The sequence below is a fragment of the Caretta caretta genome, chromosome 1, assembly GCF_965140235.1.
Source record: "Caretta caretta isolate rCarCar2 chromosome 1, rCarCar1.hap1, whole genome shotgun sequence".
Taxonomy (NCBI): domain Eukaryota; kingdom Metazoa; phylum Chordata; order Testudines; family Cheloniidae; genus Caretta; species Caretta caretta.
The window spans coordinates 119,854,136-119,881,244 of record NC_134206.1 but is presented as its reverse complement, the minus strand read 5'-3'; the positions used below and the strand labels follow the sequence as shown (position 1 = coordinate 119,881,244).

Here is a 27,109-nt window from a genome sequence, read left to right as displayed (position 1 = left end):
ATCTCGAAGAGTAGAAGTTACAATACAGGTAAGTAACTGTCTCCTCTTCTTTGAATGGTTGCAGGCATGTATTCCACTCAGGTGATTCACAAGCAGTTCCAGCAGGAGATGGGCTTGGAGTCTGTTTAAATAGTGAGTGCAGAACTGCATTCCCAAAGTTGGCATCAGATCTCGATGCCATGGTGATAACAGCATGTCTAGCAAAAGTATGTACAGAAGACCACATCGTAGCCCTGCTGGTATCTACTACTGAGACATTGCTAAGAAGAAATGCAGCCCTGTCACCTGAGCTCTTGTTGAATGAGCCCGCAATGACTGTGGAGGCATCATCTGAGCAACTTCATAAGCTGTGGTAATGCAAACAGTTATTCACTTGGAACAGTCCAAAGGGGAGAACCATGCCCTGGTAGTGATGGCCAGTGACCAGGAATCTGAGGAACTTCCTGTGGCCTGGGAAGATTGTCATTTGCAAATACGTGTCCTGAAGATCAAGAGCAGCAAACCAGTCATGTGAGGGCTGAGAAGAGGGGTGAGGTTTGAGAAGCTTTGGGTGGGGGAGAGAAATGTGTTTGAGAACAGCTGCCCTAGAGTACACAGGATTTGTACCTGCTGTAACAGCAGTGATTTGTGAGAGAGGTCCCTGGAGGATGGGGTAGAGGGAGGGGAGGGGAGAATGGCTGGCTAGCAACTAAATGGCATAACCCAGTTTCACAGTGCTTAGAACTCATCTGTCCATAGTTGTAATCTCCCAAGCACTGTAGAAGTGAGACAGCCTGTCCTCCGATATCTGGGGCATAGGTATGATATTGAGAACTGAGGTGCTGCTCTCAAAACAGTGGTCAAACGGACTATCTGGCTGAAGAAAGAAAAGGACAGGCCATTTGACTAAAAGTAGACCAAAAAGGTTTCCTCCTCAGTGACTTATGCCCCTTTTAGGAGAAAGCTTGCTGCCTTGCAGGGTAGGAAGGCTGATGGAAATATTGCTCAGAATGATATTGCTTTTGGTCCCCAAAATGCCACCTGTGTGACCTGGGTATAAATTCCCAAAGAGCATAGGATTCCCCAAGAGTCTTTGAAAGAAGGTAATGTCTCCTCCGTTTTCTCTGAGGGTAGGAGGTTACCATCAAATGGCAAGTCCACTATATGCTTTGCCAGATCTAAGGTACTATGCCAGAGTTTTGTAACCATGAGATTCTTCTCATAGTTTCATCCAGGGTTATGGCCTTGGCTGTATCATCTGCTATATCTAGGACTGATTGCAAAGAAGTTTTGGCCACTAAATGACATTCCCTAAGAAAGGCCTTGAACTTCTCCCTGGAGAATTCTGGTAACTCTTCTACAAATTTGGACATGGTAATTGTCTGCTGGTTTGCAATACGCATGTGCAAGGGGGAAGTCAAATAGCTCTCTCCCCATCAAATCTAGCCTTTTGGACTCTTGAGGCATAGATGTATTTCTTCAGTCTCACTCATTTGCTGCTGCCACAACCAGGGAATTGTGACCTGGATGGGTGAAATAGGATTTGAAGTCCTGCATTGGGACATAGTCTCTCGTCAGTGCACTTTGCTGTGGGCATTAACAAAGCCAGGGTATTCTGTAAGATTTAGCAGGCTCTAATATTGCTTCATTATCGGGAGGGCAACTCTTCCAGAAACCAGTGACTGGAGGATATCTACCAACGTATGGGTATTTTCCTGCATAAACTTGAACTGAATACCTCAGGCCGTCGCCATGCATCTAAGCAGATGCTGATGCGATCTGCAATCCTCTGGTACTGGAGATGGGGACTAAGGTACCACTGTGTCATTGGTGCTGAAGAGGACGAGGTAGCTGGAGCAAATGGAATCCTTTGTGGAATGACTTCTGACTATCCCAAAGGTTCAGGGTGCCCTCATGCAGAGGGTGCTCCCTCTGCTGTTGGCTGCAGGACAGGTAGTTTCAGTGGGGAGCCTACTGGAGGTACAGGTGTTGTCATTCTAGTGCAGGAGTGGGCAAACTACGGGCCGCGTCCGGCCCATCAGATGTTTAAATCTGGCCCTTGAGCTTCCGCTGGGGAGCACGGTCTGGAGCTTGCCCTGCTCCGGCGCTCTAGCCAGGGAGCAGGGTCAGGGGCTTGACCCACTCTGCATGTGCTGTGACTCCATGTGGCTCCCAGAAGCAGAGGCATGTCCCCCTTCTGGCTCCTATGCATAGGGGCAGCCAGGGGGCTCCACACACTGCCCCTGCCCCAAGCGCCACCCCTGCAGCTCCCATTGGGCTGGAACTGCAGCCAATGGGAGCTGCAAGGGTGGCACCTGCGGACGGGGCTGTGCCTTCACACAGGAGGCGGGATATGCTGCTGCTTCCAGAAGCTACAGGGGTGGCACCTGCGGACAGGGCAGCGCGCAGAGCTGCCTGGCCGTGCCTCCATTTAGGAGCCAGGGGGGGACATGCTGCTGCTTCTGGGAGCTGCTTGAGGTAAGCACCACCCGGAGCCTGCACCCCTGACCTTCTCCCATTCCCCAACTCCTTGCCCCAGCCTTGATCCCCTTCCTGCCCTCTGAACTCCTCAGTCCCAGCCTGGAGTACCTTTCTGCACCCTGAACCCCTCATCTCCAGCCCCGCCCAGAGCCCGCACCCCCACCCGGAGCCCTCCACCCTACCCCCAATTTCATGAGCGTTCATGGCCCACCATACAATTTCCATACCCAGATGTGGCCCTTGGGCCAAAAAGTTTGCCCAGCCCTATTCTAGGGTGAGCAGACTGGGACTTCACCGAGCGAGGGACTTTCTAGGGAAGCCACTGTGGATAAGGATATTCAGCATTGGGGGAAAGTTAGAAATAGGCCAGGGTCCCTTGTCTCTTCTGTGGCAACAGTACCAATCCTGACTAGGACTCCTGCAGTGTTTGAACAACCTTCGAGAACCAGATGGGGAAGGCGCCTCTGTGCTCACTTGTGAGGCTCCCTCTAAATAGCTTGATAGTGGCGGTGGGGCCACTCCTGACTGAGCTACCAAGCGTCCCGCACCATCCACGGCCCAACCCCACAGTGGCATTTGTATGAAAGGAACAGTTGATGGATTTTTGAATACTGGGATCAGCTCTGAAGTCATACTGGTCCCCAAAAGGGGCATAGGTGTCAAAAATGAAGCTGTTCCCAGGCTAGCAGATGCAGGCTGCGTCATAGTCTGTATCGGTACCAAGGATTCTATCCATGTCAACGATACGCTCAGTTTCAGCAGGAAACTGCCACCAAACCCAGGAGAGCTGAGGACTCGGCAGATGATGTCACTGTAGCTGGATGATCCTGAATAAGCAGTGGAACAGGGACAGACAGGCACAGCAAATCTGATAGGCTGTCAGAGTGGAAACTGACAGTGCTGTCATCTCTGTCAAGGGTACCAGACTCAGAGGGCGCCCCCGAGGTGGAACTGGAGTCAACGGTACAGATTCATCCTGATCCCACCTCAGAACCAGAGATTGGGTCCTACTCAGTACTTCTTTTAGGTGGAGCAGATGCTCTCGCTGACCTCTGAAACAACCACAGTCTGTTTTGTGGGTTCTTTTTCTCAGGGGTCACGATGAAGGGGAGCAGTCCCTTTATTTTTTCTGGGCGAGTACTCCAAGCTTGGTCAAGAAGCACCGGTCCATACTGGCTGCAGCACTCATTGAGGGGTCTGATTCTCCACAGCAGACCCGCATTGAGGCAGGCCTCGTTGCCTGCTTGAGAAGGTGCTGTTTTAATCCTAAGTCTATAGCTACCTGTGTCCTCTTTTTAAAGGACTTACATATAGAGTACCTTTCTTTAAAGTACCCTTCCCCAAGACACAATACACTTCTGGTGTGGGGATCAGTATTGGAGATAGCTGCCCCATGCAGAGGGCAATATTTAAACCCTGATGAGGGTATCCCACTGGGGGAGAATACCTAACTGCTTCCTATTATTGACTGATTAAGGGTACTAACAATAACTATATACAAAGAAGATGCAAAACGCTGTGAAGACAAGTGTGAAGGAAAGAACACTTAAGTGTTCAGATGCTAGCTGTGGGTGGTGAAAAGGAACTGAGGGGGGTTGGGGTGGTGTTGCCATCGTATAGTCAGTGGAGGGCTTACGAGGGGAGGGAAGCAAGCACTGCCCCTAAAGGTACTGCTAGGCAAAATTCTCCAGCTTTGGTGCGCTGGGCGTGCACACATTTGAGTGGAACACATGTCTGCAACCACTGGAAGAGGATAAGCTCTGTCAATAATAATGCAAAACCTATCTTTTTGCAAAATCTTCAAGTGATTTGGTAGGACTTCATGGTCCAGAAATTCTTCTAGCTATATTGGAGGGGGAGAAGAAACTTCTCCCTATACTGATGGTTACTTTAGCCATGGAGTGGTGGAACAGAAGGCCAATTATATAAGTTGGCATATGGTGTCCAGATACCATATTGATTGGTTCTTTAGAAGACCGTGGATGGATAGAGGAGTTTAGAAGCTTAGCAGGCTATTGTAGTTTGGTAAGATTGCTAAAACTGGCTTTTCTTTTTAAAGGATGAGTTAATACATGAATTGAAGCAAACGCTGAATGCTATCAAGTTAGAAGAGAAAGGTGTTTATGTCCAGGCCTCTACATTAGGCTCTTTGGAGGCACTACTTGAATTTCTTAAGACATCAGAAGTGCCAGTAAGTACTTGATAAAACAAAAAATTAGTGTGTTTCATACCATAACTGTGTTCATCTAACTGAAGAACGGGTAGCCATTGATTGCTTTTTCCCAACAGTATGCTGGAATTAACATAGGTCCTGTCCATAAAAAGGATGTTATGAAGGCATCAGTTATGCTGGAACATGATCCTCAGTAAGTAACTTTTTCTTATGCTGCTGTGCTCATTAGGATGTATGGTAAAGTTTCCAACTTTTACTTGTTCTGTAGGCTACTTCACAGCTGACTTTTTTTTTTTTTTTTTAAACTTGCAGATATGCAGTAATTCTGGCATTTGATGTGAGGATTGAACGAGATGCCCAGGAAATGGCTGATAGTTTAGGAGTCCGAATTTTTAGTGCAGAAATAATTTATCACCTATTTGACGCCTTTACAAAATACAGGCAAGACTACAAAAAACAGAAACAGGAAGAGTTCAAGTAAGTGAGAGTTGTCCTTATTTGGAGGCTTTCAAACTTGTGTAATCCCTAATGAAATGCAAAGCATACGATTGAATGCATATTTCTGTTAATCATGGAGTTCTTCTCATGACGTTCTAGTGGGGTTTTCAATTTATTTTTTTATTGAAACCTCAAGAATTCTACAGTCCCAGCACAGAGCAGCGAAACTTTTTTCACTCAGGAGCAGATTTACTAGGACTCTTCCAGTTACAAAACCACCATCATAAAATCTAGCCTGAAGTGACCATATAAAATGGAGCTTCCTCTTTGAGTAGTGTCCCCATGGGTGATCCACTGTAGAGGTGCTTGCATCTCTGAGCTGCTGATAGGCGAACTTCGGTAGCAGTGTCTGTTAGGCCTGCATGTGTGCTCTCTCTCTCCTTGGTCTGCGCCACGGAGCTAGTTAGTGCACATGGGCTAATCCCATCTGCCTCCCCACAGTCTTTCTCAGCTGCCCATGGCTAGAGATGGTGCCATTAGCAGTCCGTTAAGGCTATTGTTCTCTTGTTCTACCTACTTCCAGTTAGTTGTTTTTTCTTTCTCCTCCTTTCTTATTCTCTCCTCTTCCTCCCCCGCCCTCCCGCCCCCCTTCCCCCAGAACTATTTTTCTTCCTGCCTTTTTTCCCCTGCTGGAGACCCTTCCCCTCAATGGGGTATGCTCAGTTCACTAGGCTTCAAGAAGTGACACACCTGTAAAGAGGCGATCCCAGTTGTGGATAAGTGCACTTAGTGCATTCGCTGTCTCGGAAGGCCACACACAGCAGAAGTGTAGTCTTTGCCAACAACTCCATCCAGGATCCCGCAAAGACAGAGCTCCTCCAGAAGATCATCTTCATGGAGGCAGCTCTGTGATAGCAGTCACCTAGTAGACATGAGTGTTCCCCACAACCTCACACATCTAAGTGATGTGAGTTGAAGAAACAGGCTGTGGACCCCACTTGCAAGTCATCCAAGAAGAGAGTTGGAAGTCCCCTTAGTGAGCCCCGAGATAGCCATAAGTGGTCACCATCTCGTCCAGCATCTTCAGCACCATTGGCACTGAGACCATCTCAGTGCAGCAGTCATGCCTCACGAAAACTGGTGGCTGCTGGTATCGCTGCCAGGCCCATGGACTGGATGGACACAGTACTGAAGGACAAGAGTAAATGTTCTAAAAAAGACTCTCCCGGTACATGAGTCCAGCCAGCGACAGCTCACATGGCACTTGAAAGACAGGTGCAGACAAGGTCTCTGCCCCCCATCCTGGCACCACCACCGATGCCAGAATGATTGGTACCAGCAGAATCCCGTCATTCCAGAGACCTCTGCATGCCAGATGCACTCAAGTCTCCATCTCGGTACCAAGACCTCTGCACTGAACTTCTGCACCAAACACAGGAAATATTCCTGCTGCCATGCCATGCCATGCCACTTTGCTCTCTAGCAAGGATTCAGCTAGTGAACCAGGGGAGGTAGTGTCAGAGTACTTCTCCCAAGTTCCATATGGTGCTCACTACCATCATGGCCCAAGGATGCACTCCTCCCCACCCCCACCATCTTGGTACAGCCACCCATGGGTGCCACCACCGGGTTCTATGCCACAGTAATGGCCACATTGGGACCCTTGGGCAGTGCACCGACAGCATGCCTCTCAAACTTCAAGCCTCACTCAAGAACCCTCCAGGCACACCCCCTCCGGTGCAACATCCAGGGTTTTGGAACCACCTCAAGAGAGAGAGGAGCAGGAAGCCAGTACTGAGGAGGAAATGACACCAAGGACCTCCTCCTCCTCCAGATGAAGCCATCCTGCCTCCCCAACCACCTTTGGCAGATGACTTCTGTCTCTTCCAGGAGCTGGCAAAAAAAAAAAGGGTGATAGACACCCTCCAGATACCATTGGAGGAAGTCAGGCACACCTACGATCAACTCCTTGATGTCGTCCTCAGAGATCACTATCCCAATTAATGAGGCCATTTTAGACCTGGCAAAGACTATGTGGCAAACCCAGCATTAGTGGCACCAACCTGAAAGCGAGCAGACAAAAAACACTGTCCCTGCCAGGGAACTTGAATTCCTTTTTTTCCCACCCAGCTCCATCATGGTGGATGGTGTCAACTTCTGTGGCCGACAACACTAGTCAAGGGCTACTCCTTACGATAGAACAAGGCACTTGCAATTCCTTTTTGGCAGAAAAGCATACTCCTTGGCCACTCTACAGTTCTATATTGCCAAATACCAAGCCCTCACAGTGAAATATGACTACATAAATTAGTCTAAATTGAATTACTTTATTGAAAAGATGCCAGAGGGACATCATGACTCCTTTAAGGCAGTTATCCAAGTGGGCCAATTAATGGCAAAGACATTGCCGCAATCTGCCCTCGATGCGGCCGACTCAGCGGCTAGGTCCATCGCCATGTCTGTAGCGATGCGACAAGCATCATGGCTTCATTTGTTGAGATTACCAAAAGAGGTGCAGTCCATGGTTGAGGACCTTCCCTTTTGAGAGCACAAAGCTCTTCACTAAGAAGACTGACTCCTCCGTTCACACCTTGAAGGACTCCAGAGCTACTCTTGAGACCACAGGCATCTCAGTATCAACCTCAGCACCACTACAAGCTCCAAAGAAAGAAAGGGAAGTTCCCTAAATGCAAACCATCTGGCCCACAATCTTCATCCCAGCCCTCTGTCTAACCACCACTTTTGATGGGCAGGTCAAGGCGCCATTAGACTACTTCCCCGACTGACACAGCCGACTTTTGTTCCACACCCATTGGCCGCTTTCCCCAATGCCTGGGAACACATAACATTGGACCAATGGGTCCTGGAGATCGTCCAAACCAGGTCCTCCATTTTACCTCCCTGCCCCCTCCACAATACCCTTCCCTGTCCCTTTTCAGGGACCCTTCTCACAAACGTTTATTAAACGAGAGATTTGCCTCCTCCAGCTAGGAGCCATAGAACCAGTACACCAACATCTATGAGACAAGGGGTTCTACTCCTCCTTTGCTAATACCCAAAAGGAAAGGAGGTTGGAGACCCATACTAGACCTCAGAGCTCTCAATAAGTTTGTCAAGGCTCAAAAATTCAAGATGGTCACACTTTCAATGATCATCCCAGCATTGGAACAGGGAGACTGGCTTTCAGCTCTCGACCTCCTGGGCGCCTATTTTCACATCTTGATCCTACCGGTTCACAGATTATTTCTCAGATTCAGTTCCAAGGTTCTCTCAGTGGTGGCCACTCATTTACGCTGTCAAGGGATAATGATTTACCCATACCTAGATGATTGTCTCTTCAGAGCCCCAGTCTCTCATGGAGGCTCAGCAAGTCACTGAGATTACGAAACATTTGTTCACAGAACTGGGTCTACAGATCAACACCCAGAAGTCAACTCTTACTTCAATGCAATACCTAACATTCATAGGAGCTGACCTCGATGTGTTGTAGGCCAAAACCTGCTTACCTCAACATGGGTTCCTATCCTTAGTCACACTCGTAGACACTGTTCAAAGCAGTCCATAAATGTTGGCCAATCTTTGCCTCCCACTTTGGGACACAGAGCAGTGGGCATCGTGGTGATACCTTATGCCAGGCTTCACATGCAATGCCTCCAAATGTGGTTTGGCTTGGTTTACAGACCAAACAAGGACACGTGGGACAAACCCCTGTCACTACCCACCAGGACAAAAAAACTCTTTAGACTGGTGGAAGGACCCAGCCAACATTTGCAAAGGGATTCCCTTCTCTCAAACATCAGCCATTGCTCCTCACCACCGACGCATCACTCATGAGATGGGGCATTTTATCCAAACGACCTCATGACACAAGGCAAATGGTCACCCATGGAGATGTCCCTTCACATCAATCTCCTGAAGCCAAGAGCTGTCAAGAACACCTGCAACCATTTCTTCCCGCTGATTGGAGGATCACACACCCATCCTAACAGACAACATAGCCTGTATGTACTATATCAATCAGCAGGGGAGAGCCAAGAGGCTGTCCCTATGTGTAGAGGCGATGAAGTTATGGAATTGGTCCATTTTCCACAATGTTACGCTTTCTGTGGCTTACCTCTCAGGTACACAAAACTTGATAGCAGAAGTCTCAGTTGCAAATTCCCACACGACCATGGTGGAGAGATATACCCAACAGTACTTCACGACCTATCCAGATGATGGGGAAAACCGTTCACAGACCTGTTCGCCATTTACCTGAACAGGAAAGGTCCACACTACTGCTCCATTCCCTGGGCGATGCTCTCATCCCATGGGACGCCTTCCCTCTGTTTCCCCTGCTGTAGAAGGTCTTGCTGAAAAAAAAAAGGGGCAAAGCCCTCATGATTTTGATTGCTCCTACTTGGCTGAGTAAAAGATTCCTCAAGGGTATAAATAATAAACCTCTTCTTTCAACTTTGACTTTCTATCCCCATGTGGGTCCCCATCTGTTTGCTGACGTAATTATCTATAAAAACGGCCTTCCTGGAAGTGATTACTTGGCCAGGAGAATAAGAGAGAGAAGCAGCTCTGATGGCGCATCCTCCCTACACGGTATTTTTTCCAGACAAGGTTACGCTCAGGCCACTTCGAAAATTCATTCCTAAGGTAATCTCTCCTTTTCACGTGAATCAACTGATTCACCTTCCAGTCTCCTACCCCAAGCCTCACCAAGACAACAGAGAGGCTATAAAACATACCGTAGATATGGCCAGTTCATGGCCAGGGCTCTCCTGACAGGACAAGTGTTTTTAGGAAGTCCCCATGACTTTTCCTATTCATTGTGGAAAGATCCAAGGGCATAGCAATATCAGCCCCAAAGTTCTCTTAAGTGGGTCTTGAATTGCATGAGACAGTGTTACCAAATTCGCAACATGATCCTTCCAGGCCCTGTTCATGTACACACCACAAAGTTGATCTCCTCATGTGTTGCCTTCTTCAAGGGTGTCCCTATCTCAGAGCCCTGTAGAGCGGTGACATGGGCGTCAGTCCACACTTTGGCAGAATACTATGCAGTCACTGAGGACAACACCTCCGATGCCATCTTGACTCCACAATTCTGTCATCTGTAACTGCCCCAACTGCGAAGTCCCGGTCCTCCAGAAGGGGTACAGCCCATGAATCACCAACAGTGAAGCACTCAGAGTGACAGTACCCATCCAACGCTGACTAGCCTTGTGGTGCAGCACGAGAAGAGACAGTGCATGGGTGGCCCCAACAGACACTGCTTCCAAAGTACTCCAGTCAGCAGCGCAGGGAGGCAAGCACGCCTGCAGTGAAGCACCCATAGGGACACATCTCGAAGAACTGTCGTTACTGCACAAAGAGAGTAACGTCATCATCTTACTCAGATCTGCGATGGGTTTACTCCTGGGAGAATTTTGCACCATTGCATGCGCAGAATCTTGTCCCACACAGATTTCTCTGCTTCCCTGAAGAAAAATGACTTTGGTGGGGAAGCCACAAGAGTGGTCATGCTGTCCTCCCCAGCAGTGTGGGCATGTCATTTCAGGTGCCCAGAGCAGCTGACGGAGGGTTAAATCACTGCAGGAAGGGGGGCTGAGGATGCCCCCGCGGGTGCCAGGTCAGACCCACCCAGATCCAGCCCCCATCTGTACAACCCCCATGCATCTGGACCACCCCAGACCATACTGCTGAGCCTCGCCCCCTGCACCTGAGCCCCTGCCCTGCCGAGCTCCGTCCCTGCATCTGGAACCTCCTGGCCATCCCCAGCCCCACCGCTCATCGTGGCTCATAATCTGCGCTGGACTCAGCTGCTAGTCCCGGCTGGGCTGGGGAAGGAGTGCACTTCCCCTGCATGGAGTGGTTGGGATCAGGGCTCAGGTCTGGGTCAGAACCACCTCCAGAAACTTCCCCTGGCTCTGCAACCTCCCCCCTCACTTCCTGTCCCCATCACTCCTCAGACACAGGGGGAGGGGTCATTGTATGGGGAGCAGCTCCCCATCTGTCCGAACCCCACCCTCCTGCATCTAGCCCACCCAACACCTCTTCATCCATTCCCCCAACCCTGCCTCGAGACCACCCCCGGCCACTGAGCCCCAAACCCCAGCACTCTGACCCACTCTCTGAGCCATCGAGACTCCCCTGCTGATCCCCATAACACCGCCACCCAGACCCTCCTTGCTGAGCCCCAGCCACCTTCACCTGGACTCCCCCTTGCAGAAACCCTTGCCTCTGCAGCTGGAACCGCCCGGCGAGTCCCCGCGCATCCAGACCCCTCACTGAGCCCCCCGCACCCAGAGTGCCCCCCACAGAACCCTCTCAACCCTCCACACTTGGATCCTGTTGGGCTTAGCCTGCCTGCCCCACACCTGGTGTGCCTGTCGCAGGGCTGCTAACCCTGGTGAGTTGCTTCAGCTGCTACTCCTGAGGGAATTCTGCCCAGAAAATTAAGAATTCTGTGCACGATATTTTAAAATTCTGCAAGATTCTGCCAATTTTATTTGTCAAATGTGGAGGCTCCAACATGGTAGTGGAGAGTACAGGCCAATGGCTGTACAGAGTTGGGAGATCACAATGCAACATGGGCACAAAGGCACGGACTCTGGGGCAGGCCCAGCCCTTGCACTGTGTCAGGGTATAGCCTCACCGCTGAGTCCGTCCCAGAATGAGGGGAGGGGGCTGCAGGGTGATCTATCAGGAGTATGGGGTTTTGAAATCCTTTCTGCTTGCTTAAGTGAGAAAAACAATTTAACTATTCTTTCTGGTTAGTCTTGCAGATTCAGGGAAGCAATGGCTGAGTGAACTGGATTTTGTTTTATTCTTGCACATTTTATGCACTTGTTAACCAAGTTCCAGTTTTTAGGACTATTTCTGACCTTGGTTAAACAAATATGGCCCCATCCAAAGCTTGTAGAGGTGACCTGAGGGCAGCATTTGACCTGCAGAATCCATATTGCTGGTGTTGTGCAAACAAGCAGGAACCCAGCTTGCCTCTCAGATCAAGTTTCCAGGGCTCACAGTTAAAAAGATGGGTTGTTTTTAATTTGTCTAATGAGTAAATTTGATCTGGGGGTCGTGACAAATGTGAGACCCTTGCAATGTTACTTCTACTTCTTTTTTTTTAAATTGGTATTCTTGTAATTACTTTCATTTGTTCTTAAATGGTTGTTAAAGCTAGTCAAAATAAAGCTCGCCCAAGCTACTTTCCTATATGATCTGCTTCAACTAGAATTGTTCAGAATTTGTTCACATTCAGTGAATATTCTCCTCTAAAATAATTATAAATGTGTCTAAAGTGTGTGTGTGAGAGAATGTCCAAAACTAACTGCATTATATGCATTATTTCAAAATGCCTCTTCCCTGTCATTTCTTAGGCATATAGCAGTATTTCCTTGCAAGATGAAAATACTCCCTCAGTTTATTTTCAACTCCCGTGACCCAATAGTGATGGGTGTAGTGGTGGAAGCAGGCCAAGTAAAGCAGGGGACTCTCATGTGTGTACCTGGCAAAAATGTAAGTAAGCGTTCTCATCTTTCTACTATGAGCATAATAAGAGTTGTTTGGCCCGATGAAGTTGGCAGGACAACATTCAGTTCCTGCTAAAGCTGCTATATATGCATCCCAAAAGGACAGGATCTCTGTAGGAGCTGCTCTCTCCCTTAAAATCATCCTTTTTTCTCATGATAGGCCAGTGTTGGAGCATGGCCTGGAGTGAACATATGTGCCTGTGCTAGATGATGTACCCTTGGGTTGTAGCGGAGACAACAAACAGCATGAGGCTAAGCAGCAGGTTGAGAGGCTGCATGACTGGAGTGCTCCCCCAGCGCCGTTCCTGTGGTGCAGCATTACATTGTAGTCACCACAGTTGAGTTCTTGGCAGCTAGCAGGGGGAGGAAGTAAACTCCCCTTACTCTTTTTTTCTTAAGAAACTAAGTTACGTCTTCCAAATCCGTTTTAAAATCCGGTCTTTGATACTTCAGGTGTTCTAAAGATGAATGTAAGTATGTATGTGTTGCTATCTCATGGTAGTAAAACTCTGAAAGAGTTACTGGAGGGACATATTACAGTAGCAGTCTTGAAAGTACCTTTTCTGTATTCAGTGCATCTGTGAGAAGCCCCAGAATGGAGGTGGGATTTGGGGAAAGCCGTGTGGGCAGAAGTTCCTTTGGGATGTGTAACAGCTTCTACGTTGTGTTACAGTTTGTTGAAATTGGAATAGTTACAAGTATCGAAGTGAACCACAAACAAGTGGATGTTGCAAAAAAAGGCCAAGAAGTCTGTGTGAAGATAGAACCTATTCCTGGTGAATCGCCTAAAATGTATGGACGACACTTTGAAGCGACAGATATCCTAGTCAGTAAGGTAAAATTTTCCTAGCAGAGATTTGCCCCCCCCTTTTTTTTTTAAAAAGGCTGGTGGCATGTTGGTAACGTGACTTGAAGTGGAGGTTGGATGGGAAAATTCTCAGCACTGTACCCCCGGGCTAGTGGAGCGCACACATTGCATGGCACGGGTAGTACAGCTCCCCTTCTTGCGGAAATCTGCATTTCCTGACCGATGTTAGTGGTGCTGACATTGACCCTTGCAGTCGTGCTATTAAGAAGGCAAACTTTCATCACCAAAGGGATGAAACACTGGAACTAAGTACATCTTGCATCACCCTTCCTTCTGAGACTGAGGAAGTAAGTTAGCCAAGGGCAAAGGACTGTAGGGGAGTCTGTTCAGTGTGGTGAATGAATATATACAGTGTTCTGTAGTGCATCCCTTTCTGTGTACAACTTTGCCCAGTTAGCACTCTGGACAGAACTGCCATGCCTCATGATGATGAAAAATGATTAGGGGTCTGGAACACATGAGTTATGAGGAGAGGCTGAGGGAGCTGGGATTGTTTAGCCTGCAGAAGAGAAGAATGAGGGGGGATTTGATAGCTGCTTTCAACTACCTGAAAGGGGGTTCCAAAGAGGATGGCTCTAGACTGTTCTCAACGGTAGCAGATGACAGAACGAGGAGTAATGGTCTCAAGCTGCAGTGGGGGAGGTTTAGATTGGATATTAGGAAAAACTTTTTCACTAAGAGGGTGGTGAAACACTGGAATGCGTTACCTAGGGAGGTGGTAGAATCTCCTTCCTTAGAAGTTTTTAAGGTCAGGCTTGACAAAGCCCTGGCTGGGATGATTTAACTGGGAATTGGTCCTGCTTCGAGCAGGGGGTTGGACTAGATGACCTTCTGGGGTCCCTTCCAACCCTGATATTCTATGATTCTATGATTCAAGACTTTACAGGACGTTAAAATCTAGCCGCTGCAGTTTGTCTGTTACGGGGGGCAAGGTATAAACACTGATGATTCATTTACTCTAATCTCAGATTTTTAAAACTACTTTATTTGTATTACAGTAAGTACAAAGCCCCATTGGTTTAGGCACTATGCAAATGTAGTGAGACAGTCTTTGCTCCAAAGAGTTTACAATCTAGATAAGATAGGCAAAGTGGATTGCCCAGGTAGATAGCAGGTCGGGGCAAAGTTGGTATTAGAACCCTGATTTCCTCACACTAAACCACACTACCTTCAATATATTTGGGGAATAATTTCATTAAAACACTTGTTTCTAATATTCATATGTTGTGTATTTGCAGATTAGTCGTCAGTCCATTGATGCCCTGAAGAACTGGTTCAGAGATGAAATGCAGAAGTCTGACTGGCAGCTTATTGTAGAACTGAAGAAAGTGTTTGAAATAATTTAGGTTTTTGGTTTTTTGTTTTTTTTTTTTAAAAAGCAATGGGCAGGCTGGAATATTACTCACTATTCCTGTTCTAAAAATCGCCAACAAAGTCAGAGTATTGAAGAGACTGTTGGACTTATGTTTGGGAGGAAAATATGTGGATAAAATGTTTTCCATGAGAAACCAAGAAACTTACACTGGTTTGACAGTGGTCAATTTACATGTCCCCACGGTTCCACTGTGCCTGTTCACCTCTCCCACGGCCCTTCCCTTTTCGTGGCTGCTGTTTTAAAGTTTGCCCTTCCCCACCCTCCTAATCAACAAATAAATAAAAATTGAATTTTTATTACAGATCTAAAGCTTTCACTTTTATATTGATATCAGTACTGCAGTATTTGATTAACCAAGCTTTTGCAGACTTTGGTTCTCGGACATGTTTGATGTAAGAAATACTTCTTTATTTATGCATACCTCTCTCCCCCCTTGATTTCTTCCCCTCCACCGCCATTCTTCTGCTTTGTGCCTATAGGAATTTTTTAAAATAGAAATTAGGTAATCAGATATTTCTGTATTTGCTTTGTGTGAAACAATGATGTAAAACATAGTTGGCCACCTTTAATTGCTTGTACAGTTCATGAAAGTCAACTTAATCTGTAATCATTACAAAGCAGAGCCACAAATAAAGGAAATGGACACATTAGCCCTTTTGTTATAACTCGTTTCAATAAATAAAGCATCTGATAGGCTGTTCTGTAAAAGTGAAGTTTACATCTGTAGTACCAGCAGATAAGGTAACAGAATTTTACAGGTCCATCGTTTTAAAGAGGGAAACCACCAAACCCCTCTCTCCTGCTGTGCTGCCAACCCCTACCAGCCAAGAAGAAAAAATTGTGGTCCAATAACACATTCATGGTTTAGGTTTGGGATTCTGATATTAAAAGCACCACACAGTGTGCTGTAATGCCAGAGGAGCTCTGGTAGAAATAAGTTTGAATAGAAATTCTGTTGTCTTGCCATTATTCAGAATGGTGCTAAGTAGGCATAACAACATGTTCTGATAGGCAGACAAAGCAAACGTGCTTTATCTCCAGCGGCTGAGCCAAACTTTTAGGTATTGCAGCAAAGTTATTGACTGGTTCAACAGCTGGGGACTTGATGGCAGATTCACCCAGTGCAAAACGGGCCAGCTAATTTTGACTGTGTGGTAGATGGAAATAAGTCTGTATTGTGGGTAGCCTTGATTTTTTTCCCCTTAAAAAGGACACTCAGCTCAGATTGTTAGATCCAGCCTAGATCAGCTAGAATTTCTTTTTCAGCTGTTGCTGAGTATATAGCCTTTGTGTGGTGTCAGAAACACTCCGATCAGTTAAAAGCTTATAAATGGAAATAAAGCAAACATGAGAATGTGACTTGCACATCCCTAAAACTAACTTGAAATATGGAATCCCACATTCCTGTTTGAAATTCACGGTTCAGAGGAAAGCTGCTATGTAATCAACTGTTAACCTGGATGAACGAATTCTGGTGGCAGTAACGTAGTTCAAAGCCATCTTTTGCTTTTTAACTGCAATTTTGGATCAAAGTATTATAAGCCACTCTTGTATTATTTTTGCTAGCGTAGCTGTCTTATGAAGATAGCGAGCTCTGGCTGGATTGCCCTCTTCCCCCCCCCGCCTTTTTTTTTTTTTTAGGGGTTGGAGGAACTCCCATTACAGGGCATCTTGGTTTAACTACTGTTCCCTGACGGATTATTTTGGACTATGGCGGCTTGAACAAAAATGCATTCTTGATGAGTGGACCCAGAAGCAAGCACCTTTTAATAATTAAAAGTGCAACAACACCAACAAAAAAGACTTTCAGGACTTTCAAGCTCACTTCTGGAAAGGGCTATGTTTCATTATGGTCTGAGCTTGGTAAAATTAAAGATCTATCCACCCCTCAGTCCAGGCGTTCTCAATTGATGACGTCGGGTGTCTTTTCATAAAGATGAGAATAGACTGACCTGTACATGGGGGAGGAAGAGGAGCCTGTTACTAATCTGTTTTGTAATCCTGGTTCTTTGAGATGTGTTGCTGTCTGTCCATTCCACTCTTGGGGTGTGCACATGCCTAGTGCACTAGCATAGGCGATTTTTCCCTCAGTGGTACCTGTAAGGGTAGTGAATGCACCTGGTACTGCTCTGCAATGCTGTAAAGGAGTGGATCCCTCTGTTTCTTCTTACCAGACAGCCTTAGATATGCTTAGGAAGGAGGGTGGGTCATTGAATGGACATGTGCAACAGCCCAAAACACAGTTACAGGTTAGTAACCATTTTTATTTTGAGTGGTTGCATATGGGGGGAGGGTAGCTCAGTGGTTTGAGCATTGGCCTGCTAAACCCAAGGTTGAGAGTTCAATCCTTGAGGGGGCCATTTAGGGGGTTCTGGGGCAAAATGGGGGATTGGTCCTGCTTTGAGCAGGGGGTTGGACTAGATGACCTCCTGAGGTCCCTTCCAACTCTGAGATTCTATTCTACGTCCATTCCACTTCTGGATTGACCTGCATGTGAGTCGCCTTGGGTGGGATTGGCCTCCATCTGAATAAAGATGGAAAGAACACACATGCAGAGCTGGCATCCCTTCTAGATTGTTGGGAGATGGCATAATGAGAAGCAAAAGTAGGTCCTGAAGATCAAGTTGTAGCTCTACAGGGGTCTGGTATAAAGTGCATAAGCTAGAAAGGCTGCAGAAGCTGTGATCTTTTTAAATGAGCTAGCACCTTGGTCAGCAGAGTTAAATTGGCTAGGGAGTAGTAGCGCGCACACCTATACAAGAGGAAATCCACAATGAAATTCATGAAAGTCAACTTCATCCATCACAAACAGTTGTGAGGATAATGTAAATGGTTTAGTCCTATCCAAATAAAATGCTAACACTCTCCTAACGTAGCAGAAAGCCCCTACGCCTCTCGGTGGGGTGTGTGTTTGTTTTTTAAAGCACTGCAACTGTGCCGTTTCTGCGCACTAAGTGGCTTGGCAGTGTGGACGCCTCAGGAGTGACGGCACAGAAAGCTGCTTTATGGCCCGGAAGCTTGCCAGTGTAGACGAGGCCTAAGACTCCTGGGGGCCCTCGCACCAGTGTATCCAGGGCATGATGAATCAGGCTGTACGCTGAGCTCAGCCATTGTTGAGATGCAGCCGAACATGACTAGCCATGTTAAGTACATGCGCCATGTGCCTCTGAGCCAAGCTGTGCTGTTGTGCTAGGATGAGCCTGCATGGCTAACGGAACAGCCAGCAATACCTGGACCTGTTTTGATGGATAGCCCTGGCTGGCATAAAGTCCGAGACCGCTCCTATAAACTCTAGTCTGAGAGGTGTGACTTGGCTTCACTGATCAGCAATCCCAGTGCACCAAAGGCTGATTGGCTCTTGGCCACACTGGACAGCACCTGGCTCTTGGATTGGCCTCTCACCAACCAGCTGTTGAGGTATGTAGACGCTTGAATGCCTCATTTCCTCAGCAGTGCAGCCCTACCACCATGAGCTTTGTCAGAACATAGGAGCACGGGTCAGCCAAATGGCAGGACTCCAAACTGATAGTAGGAGGGAATCAACCATAAATATGAGGACTTGCCTGTGGCTTTGGTGTATTACCACAGGCAAATACTTGTCCTTTAAGTCAAGGGCAGCATACCAGGTGGCAGGCTCTAGGGGCTAATCGTAGCCAGTGCCACTTTATTTTCTTTATGTACGTGACTGCCTTTTGCTTTTAGCGAGAATAAAACCCCTTTCTTCTGTCAAGGAGGAAATTTCTCTATCACTCCCCTATAGAAGGTGATATTGTACCTTCTGAAGGAGCAAGAACTTGTGAGTATAGTCCCTAAAAATGAGGGGAAAGGAAGGGGAGTTAGAAATAAACTTAAGCATGTATCCCAATTCCACCATGCTTGGCAGTAGTGCTGTGGGTCCAAGCACTTGGGAAGTAGGAAAAAATGGCCAAGAGATGGTGACAAACTGGTACTATGGCCTCGAGGAGAGCATCAAACTGACTGCTTGGTGTTCCCAGGGCATCTGTATAAGCTCACAGTGGCTGAAGAGTGAATCAGATGTGATGCCTTCCTGTAGTTTTTCCCTTTCCTTCTTGCGTAGTCATGGTGTTGAGGTGTAAAAGGTGGCTAATGGGGGTACTACTGTGTTCAGACCTGCTGCTTCTTTGGGAGAGGACTGTAAATACCCAAAGACTTGAGTGTAGCCCTAGACTTCCTAAGACTGTGAATCTTATCAGACTTCCGCAAAAAGTCGATCCTTCAAAAGGAAGCTCCTGAATGGTCTGTTGGACCTCTTGAGGAAGACCTAGTAACTGGAGCCATAATCACCTCTGCAGTGCAATGGCTGATGCTGTGGCTCATGCAGCAGAATCTGCCATGTCCAGTACAACCTGAGGTAAGGTCCTGGCTACCAACTTTCCCTCATAGACTACAGGCTGGCCTCTTGCAGCTTGTCTGCAAATTTTAAAACATGGTCACAGAGGACGAACTAACGTCTCCCCAAGGCCTGCTGATGAGAAATCCAGAGTTGTAGTTCAGCTGTTGAATAAACTTTCCTGCCAACACGATTGTGCTTCGCATCTTTTGATTTAGGCGTTGATACCTGCTGACCCTGGCACCTACAAGAACCCCAAGATGGTAAAAAAAAAAACAAAAAACCCTACAGGGAGATATACCTCCACTCCGTCCATTTAGTTGTAGGAGGCAGGGAAGCTGGCATTTGCCACAATACTACTTTTGGCTTGAGTCTAGCCTCAATTATGAGGAGTGGCACTGGAGACAGCCCCCACAGAGCGGAAGCTCTCAACCAATCTGTATAAACTTGACTGAACTAGTTCCACCTAGCTAATAAGCTGCCCTCTTTAAGATGTCTTCATAGGCCCTGTAGTCGTCTGGGGGAGATGAGGAAACACCAACCCCCTACTGCAGGGGTGGGCAAACTATGGCCCGTGGGCCACATCTGGCCCTCAGCTCCTGCTAGCTGGGACAGCACGTGGAGCCACCTGGTCACACTTCGGAGCCAGAGTGGGGGACATGCTTCCGGGAGCTGCTTGCGGTAAGCACTGCCCGGAGCATGCAGCCCTGAGCCCCACCCCCCATGCCCTGCTCCCCCTGCCACCCAGCCCAGAGACCCCTCTTGTACTCCAGGCCCCTCATCCCCAAAGCCCACCCCCCCCCCAAAACAGCCTGCCTGATCCCCCTCCTATCCTCTGAACCCATTGGTCCCAGCCCCGAGCCACCTTCTGCACCCCAACCCCCTCATCTCCAGCCCAACCTGGAGCCCCCTCCCACACCCTGAACTCCTTATTTCTGGCCCTCACTCCCTCCCACACCCCTCAATACTCAATTCTGTGAGTATTCATGGCCCACCACACAATTTTTGTGGCCTGCAGGCCATAAAGTTTGCCCACCCTTGTCCTATCGCCTTGTCAGGCACTGAGGCGGTGGAACTAAGGATGGCTGAGCTGGCGTTTCCCCCAGTTTGCTCAATAGGGGATTCACTGAGGTAGATAACCCATGTGCAGTACTGGGCTTCCTGCAACTCTTGCCCTGCAGTTGGTGATGTCTACTAGAGGATGTAGTGGGGTGGGTGCAGAGGCAATCTGGAGACAGGGAGAACCCCCCACAGGTTCCAATACAGCTATAGATATGGCACTGGAGCCCAATTTCTTCCCCCTCTCAGCTCCCTCCTAGCAGACCAACAGGTGAAGACCATCTGAGGTACCATGTGCTGAACGCTAGCAGCTGGCAAATCTGTGCTAGAGCGTATCTGTCCATACTGGGCGAGATATTGCTTGGCCTGCTGGCAAAGCCGGCACTCAGCTCACGTGCCAGGTATTGACTGCAGCAAGAGATGTACATCAAGAGCTGCTCTTGCTGAGCCAAAGATGAGAGCATCGTAGAGGTCAGTTTCAACAGCAATGGGGGTTGACGCGCCCTCCTCCCCTCCCCCAGGCAGTATCGGCACAGGGGAGAGCCCTTGCACTCCACCCTCCTTCCCAGCTTGACTGGTGGATTTCAGGGGCAGGGACCTTGATCTCTTAGGCAATGCGACTCTGTATCCAGTGCTGCCGCTTCAGTACCAGAGCAGATCAACACAGAATGACAGAGGCAGCATGCCTCACCAAAATAGCGGGGGATGGGGCCTGCCTCGAATAGGAAGGCTCCCAAGGTGGGTGCAGAGCCACCTTCATACAAAGGAGCTTCAGTCTGACCTTCCTGATTTTAGTTCTGGGGTTAAAGTCCCTGCAGATTTGGCACCTCTCTGATGTGAGCTTCTAGGCCCTTTGAGGCAAGTCACTAACCAGCTTCGGTTTCTTGCATGCATTGGCAGGAGTGAAACAGAGGCACCCCTGACCCCAAAACTGGCAGGAACCAAAGTGTGCACAGATACAAAAGGAATCCTACTAGTAGAAAAATACACGAAGCCTCATAGAGCTATTAACAAGTGCCAACTCTATACAATAAAATACTAAGAGAAAGGGAAATGGTTGCCAACACCCATCACAGCAGCTAAGGAGTTTGGGGGAGAGGAAAGGGGCTGTGACAAAGTGGGGCTTTATTCATCTTATGTTGCATGTGAGTCTTACTGTCCTATACTAATATCATGTGTACGTCAGTTTCCCAGTGTACTGCACTAATACTTCAGTGGTGGGAATTGGGTGTGTGATTTTTGTGGGGGCCCTCAGGGCAGCTGAGGCTGCCCCATTTGCACCCATGTAACCTGAAGCCCATGGAAACAAGACAAAGAGATGGATGAGGAGCAACAGGGGTGTGGTGGAGGTCGGATGGCTGGAAGTCTGCGTGGGGGGGACTGAAAGGGGGGAGTCCAGGGCATCTGGCCCAGGACTCCCAAAAAGGACTTGGTAGAAAGTCACTGATTTCTGTGCTAACAAGTTCTGTCCTACGCTGTGTTCCCATCGACGAATAAACCTTCTGTTTTTACTGGCTGCCTGAGTCACGTCTGACTGCGGAGTTGGGGTGCAGGACCCTCTGGCTTCCCTAGGAGCTCCGCCCAGGCGGACTCCCTGAGGAAAGCGCACAGTATGAAAGGCCGAAGCTGTATAAGCTTCTTGCCCTCGAGACAGTCTGCTCAGGAGGCATGCTCCCCCCCGAGTCCTGCCTGGCTTCATACAGAGTAGTTTCAGAGCACTCCATGACAGGGAGTGGGGAGGGCTGTGCTGCCCTTGACATTATTGTACAGCAGTGGGCACATGCAACACCTGGCCAGATACCACTGAGGGAAAAATCTCCTATGCTAGCGTATCTTTTAGAAAGTTATATATACACTATCTCCAACAAAAGTTATGGGCTGGATGCAAAGATCTCCTAAAAGATATGCTCTAGGAACTATTTTGGGGAAGTTCTAGGACCTTTGTAATACAGGAGGTCAGAGTACATTATCACAATGGTCCCTTCTGGCTTTAGGGTTACTGAGTGAGGTTCTTTGGCCTGTGTTTCTGCAGGTGGTCAGACTAGACGATCGTAACGGTCCCTTCATAATTTATGAAACTATGCTGCAGCAACTGAGCAAAAACAATAGTAAATATTTACTAAGCAAAATGCATCATATGATTGCAATTCAGGGCTGAAAACTAATGCTGACATTCTTTCCATTTAAATTGTTATTTGGGTCAGCTTCTATATAAAACATGTTTCAGAGTAGCAGCTGTGTTAGTCTGTATCCACAAAAAGAAAAGGAGGACTTGGGGCACCTTAGAGACGAACGAATTTATTTGAGCATAAGCTTTCCTGAGCTACAGCTCACTTCATCGGATGCAACTGATGCATCCGATGAAGTGAGCTGAAGCTCAGGAAAACTTATGCTCAAATAAATTTGTTCGTCTCTAAGGTGCCCCAAGTCCTCCTGTTCTTTTTATATAAAACATGTTGTTTTAATTGCTGCAGTCAACTACCATTTTGTGCTCACTGCATGCCTTTCACTCCCCAAACAAAGGAAACATGCCACAGCTGTTTTAATGTAACATACTCCATAATATTGTAAATTTACTGAAACCCCACAGTGGGCACGTCCCACCTAATGAAAAACCCGAGAAGTGATCAGGGTGGGAGCGGAGCTTGACAGGAGCTCTCTCTGTACTCTTCCAGTTTTTTTCTGAGCCACCCATGCATGCCTCACTCTGATCCTTCCCCATCATGGGAAAAGAAGCGTGCAGCAAGGTCCCCAGTACGCAAACCCTGGATTCTGCAAAATAGGTAACAATGTGAAATGTTAAAGGAAAAACATACATGCAAGTAATGTAAAACTTTGTGACCACCCATCACTACTGTAACAGAGATTTTCTGAATGGGGCCACAGAAATCACAACAGTTTTATGTGCAATGTAGTTAAGAGTGTGCTACAGAGTGTATGGGACTTATGCTTTCATACTTTGTGGATCTACAAATGTACAGAACACAGTTTATGCATTAGTTCAATGGGTACTGGCTTTATAATCCCAAAGGCAAGAAAGATAAATTATTCAACCCAAAGCATTGCCTGTAGTTTTAAGCTGTCACACTCAAATGTATTCTAGACTACTGTGTACAAACAGGTACAATGATTCAAGGATTTTTCTCACAGAAATTTTTTTGAGAGAGCTAAATAAGCGCTTACCACTGCAGAGATTAGTAAAATGACTCAAAGCTACAGCTTTAATAAAGGGTTAGCTATATTCAAACTGAAGCATTGACAAAACGGAATCAGTACAAAAATATACATACAGTTCTTTATTAAACAACTGTAAACACTTCACTGTAAAAATCCATAAAACTTTATAAACAAACATTTTGCAAATAGATTCTATACTACAATAAAAGAATTTTAACACAGTTATTTACATGCAATACTGACAAATTTGGCACTTTTTGAAAAGAAATGTACAAAACACTTTTTTGTTTAAAAAGAAATTGAAAATTATAAAAACTCAGAGCCTTACTATCATGCACTTTGCAAATACCTCACAAGCACTTATGGCACAGCTAGCAGAGAGCTCCAGGCTCCCACCAAGCTCTTTATTACAAGTTAAGTTCAGATAACTTTTAATGTGCTTCCATAAGTTTGTTGTAAAACCACCTGAACATTGTCAAGAATGAAGTCAAATGCCATATTCCAAACGGATTCCACAGACTGCTGCATTAACCTGGGGAGGGGGGGGGGGGGAGGGGGCGAAAAAAAGGAAGCCATGCTTAGAACAATAGAACAGTCATCCTTCCCAGGTCGATGTGTATTACAGTACAGGATGCTTTGGGAAGAATTTGTTTCCAATATCCAAAGTGAAAAAAATCCCACTAGAAATGAATCACAGCAGCGCAATATAAACAGTGTTTGGATTAGTTTTTAGTAAAACAACACACTAAAAATTATGTTAAAAGATTATTAAGAATTAATAATTATGCCAGAATTATGCCTCTACAACCTTAATTTGGCCCCTTTATGCATATGCATTACAATATATTCTTTAATTATATTATTGCTGAATTAAAGTTGCACAAACAACCTTAATTCTAGCATTTCCTAACTTTGGAGTTTACTACCTTAATAATGTTCTCCTACTGTAGTTTTTGTGTGTGTAATTTGCTGTGTTTTAAAAAAAGCAAAACCAACCAAGCCAACCCCCTCCCCCCCACCAAATTCCATGATGTGGCATCATACTGACATACCCCTGGGGCTCACCAACAGCAGTGAAACTTTTAGATTCATATCGACCTCTGCCACTGAGCTAACTGGATACCTGATGAGAGTGGCAGGTTGCTATCCTTTATGAGGGCCAGCAAGGAGAATGAGAGACCCTGCTAATGGGTTTCACAAATATTTGCTGAGACAGAGGAACGGTGACACTGATTCAGGGATCTTGTGTTCCATTCCAAACTCTAGGGGGGAGTGTACACTCTAATGGACATAGACTCTTCTGCCCATTTACCCCACACTTGACACCTTATGCACCATTCCTTCCAACCTGCCTCTATCCCATCACTGACTCCTCGTCCCATTCCATTCTCCTCACCTAGTTAGTCCCAATCTCCACTCCCCAAGTTTCTGACCCAGTCTCCTTGCCCAGTAAGTCCCAGTCCCTCCCACCTCCCCGCTCAGCCAATTCCAGTTCCCTCCCCCACCTCCTGATCTCTCCCGCACTGAGCCTCCAGACTCCTGCCCCCCTCACCATTATGCATCCTAGTCTCCATCCCCAGCCTTCTCATTCAATCTCACTATCCTCATCTCCCTCTGCTCCTTGGCCCAGTGTTATTTGCTCAGTCAGTCTCAGTTCTCTCACTGTGCCCCAGCTCGTCAGATTTGTCTTCCTCCCGTCCACCTCCTTCAACCTGCCCCACCGGTTTCCAGCTCCAGCTTCCTCATTCAAGCTTCTTTGCTGCCATCCAGTCTTCTCACCCATTCCCCTCCTCAGCCCGAACTTCCTTGCCCAGCCAGTCGCAGCGCCCCATGCTCGCTTCCAGTCCCAGTCTCCACTCCCCATCTGTCTCAATTTATTCCCCAAACCCTCCCCTGCAATGCCAGACGTCAGTCTCTTATCCCCTCTGCATCTGAATCAGATGGCTTCCTCCTCCCTTCTGCCAACAGGGGGTCACTGAATGCCCAGAAGAGACAGTTTCAATGCTCTCAGTTCCAGTGCCCACTCTGGCCCAAAGCAGCCATTATGGAGAAAGTCCAGTTTTGGAGAGTCCCTAGTCTGGAGAGGGCTTACTCAGTTGCTCTGTGGGGCGACTCATGCACATTTTGATCACACACAGGAGCTGTAAGAGGCCCAAGCATGCTCAGTGAGGATGGAAGCCCCAGAGAACTTAGTTAAGCTCTAGCAAGTCTCTACTGAGCACCTGTGAACTCTGCTTTTTCAAAGGTTTATAAACTTGTCCTTATTTGGGCAGATTTTCACTAGAGCTTAAAAAAAAGTTGCCAGAATATTTTCAACACCGAAGAAAAACTTATTTTCCCCTAGCCTTGTTCTTGGAAACAGATGAACTGTTTTGGCTGAAATTTTCCAAAAAAATTCAGCCAGGGGCAGAATGGAAAATTTCAGCCTGAATGGTAAGTCTGTCGAAGTTATAAGCAACTGAAAACAGAGGTGCCACTAGTCCAGTCTATAATCAGTACAATCTTAGGTAATGCTCAGGCTGTTCTGAAGTTCAGAGGACTATATTTCTCCAAATATAAAGAACTTCCCAGCAACTTTTACAAATGTCAGTATTTTTACCATTAGGATTACAACATACAGATAAACAGGTTAACTGGTGACTCTCTCACAACCTTACCCCCAATAATGAAGGAATTTAAATGATAAATTTTTGGATTCTGACACTTCCCTCACACCAAGACATTTGGGCTGCATCTGTCTTCCTACAAGAATGCAATTCAGACATTTACACAGAGCTCTGGCATGTTACATTGGGTGCTTGGCTGGAGGCTGAAACATCAGTGCAAGGGCAGAAGAGGCATGTCCAAACCTAGAGATCCATGGACTTGTACCAGCTGCCTCTCTAGTATTTAAAATCCAGGAAGAAAGGTGTAAACAAAGGTTAGGACCCAGAAAACTGTCCAAAAATCAAACAGTGAGATTCTGTGCTGCATCTGTAAGAGGCGCTGCAAACAACTCAGAGCCTGGAGGAGGGAGCAGCCCCTACGTGACTAAAACTTTCTGATTCTGGGCTGCTACAGGGGTCAGAGTGACTTTCAGTGTAAACTTGGACAGCCCTGGAAGGCTGCCTAAATTACAGGTTGTATGTGGGCAAGCTGCTACTCTATCCCACACTTTCCCCACTCCCTGTCTTGCTCTGGTATACTCCCTATGCCAGGATTTGCGAAGAAGTCCTTTAGGACATCCTGACGCTGTCTTCCTCAGCTCCTCTGCAGATTAAGAATCAGGGCTTTCAGGGCTCTTTATGTTGTTGTCTCCTTTACCTGGTGTACAGGGGCCAGAATGGGGGCGATAATGTCACCAGCTGTTTTTCCTTAAAAACTTAATGGGATTTTATGCCAGTTTAGTTAAGAATCTTACATAAAATACCCATCTGCTCTGTTAATTTCACAGTATGACTAATTATTTCATATTAGTTTACAAAGGCCCAATGACATACAATAATGCATAGGCATAACTGAATAATATTTTGCATTTCTTTGTGCCTATCTGATGATATCAACCCTGTGAAGTAGGTACTATTTCAATTTACAGGTGGAAAAGTTGAGGCACTATTAAGTGACTTGCTCAAATCACAGAGTTAATCAGTTGGAAATCCACTTCAGGTGACTCACAAGCAGTTCAATCCAGAGGTGGTTTAGA

At 47.0% G+C, this 27,109-nt stretch overlaps 2 protein-coding genes across 9 annotated transcripts in view; one reads left to right on the top strand and one right to left on the bottom strand.

The window, feature by feature from the left end:
* Positions 1-15,490, top strand: part of EIF5B (eukaryotic translation initiation factor 5B) — a 71,800-nt gene extending 56,310 nt beyond the window's left edge. Inside the window, exons 19-24 of the mRNA XM_048858059.2 lie at positions 4,520-4,651; positions 4,750-4,826; positions 4,946-5,110; positions 12,445-12,583; positions 13,271-13,432; positions 14,704-15,490. Coding sequence (XP_048714016.2) covers positions 4,520-4,651; positions 4,750-4,826; positions 4,946-5,110; positions 12,445-12,583; positions 13,271-13,432; positions 14,704-14,811 — 783 coding nt within the window. The 3' untranslated portion in view covers positions 14,812-15,490. The remainder of the gene's footprint in view (positions 1-4,519; positions 4,652-4,749; positions 4,827-4,945; positions 5,111-12,444; positions 12,584-13,270; positions 13,433-14,703) is intronic.
* Positions 15,491-23,531: 8,041 nt separating this feature from the next.
* The window catches only part of REV1 (REV1 DNA directed polymerase), a 93,180-nt gene continuing 89,602 nt past the window's right edge, over positions 23,532-27,109 (bottom strand). For all 8 annotated transcript variants that reach the window (XM_048858007.2, XM_048857996.2, XM_048857978.2 and 5 more), the window contains one exon: positions 23,532-23,959. In XM_048858007.2, the coding sequence (XP_048713964.2) occupies positions 23,848-23,959 (112 nt within the window). In that variant the 3' untranslated portion in view covers positions 23,532-23,847. The remainder of the gene's footprint in view (positions 23,960-27,109) is intronic.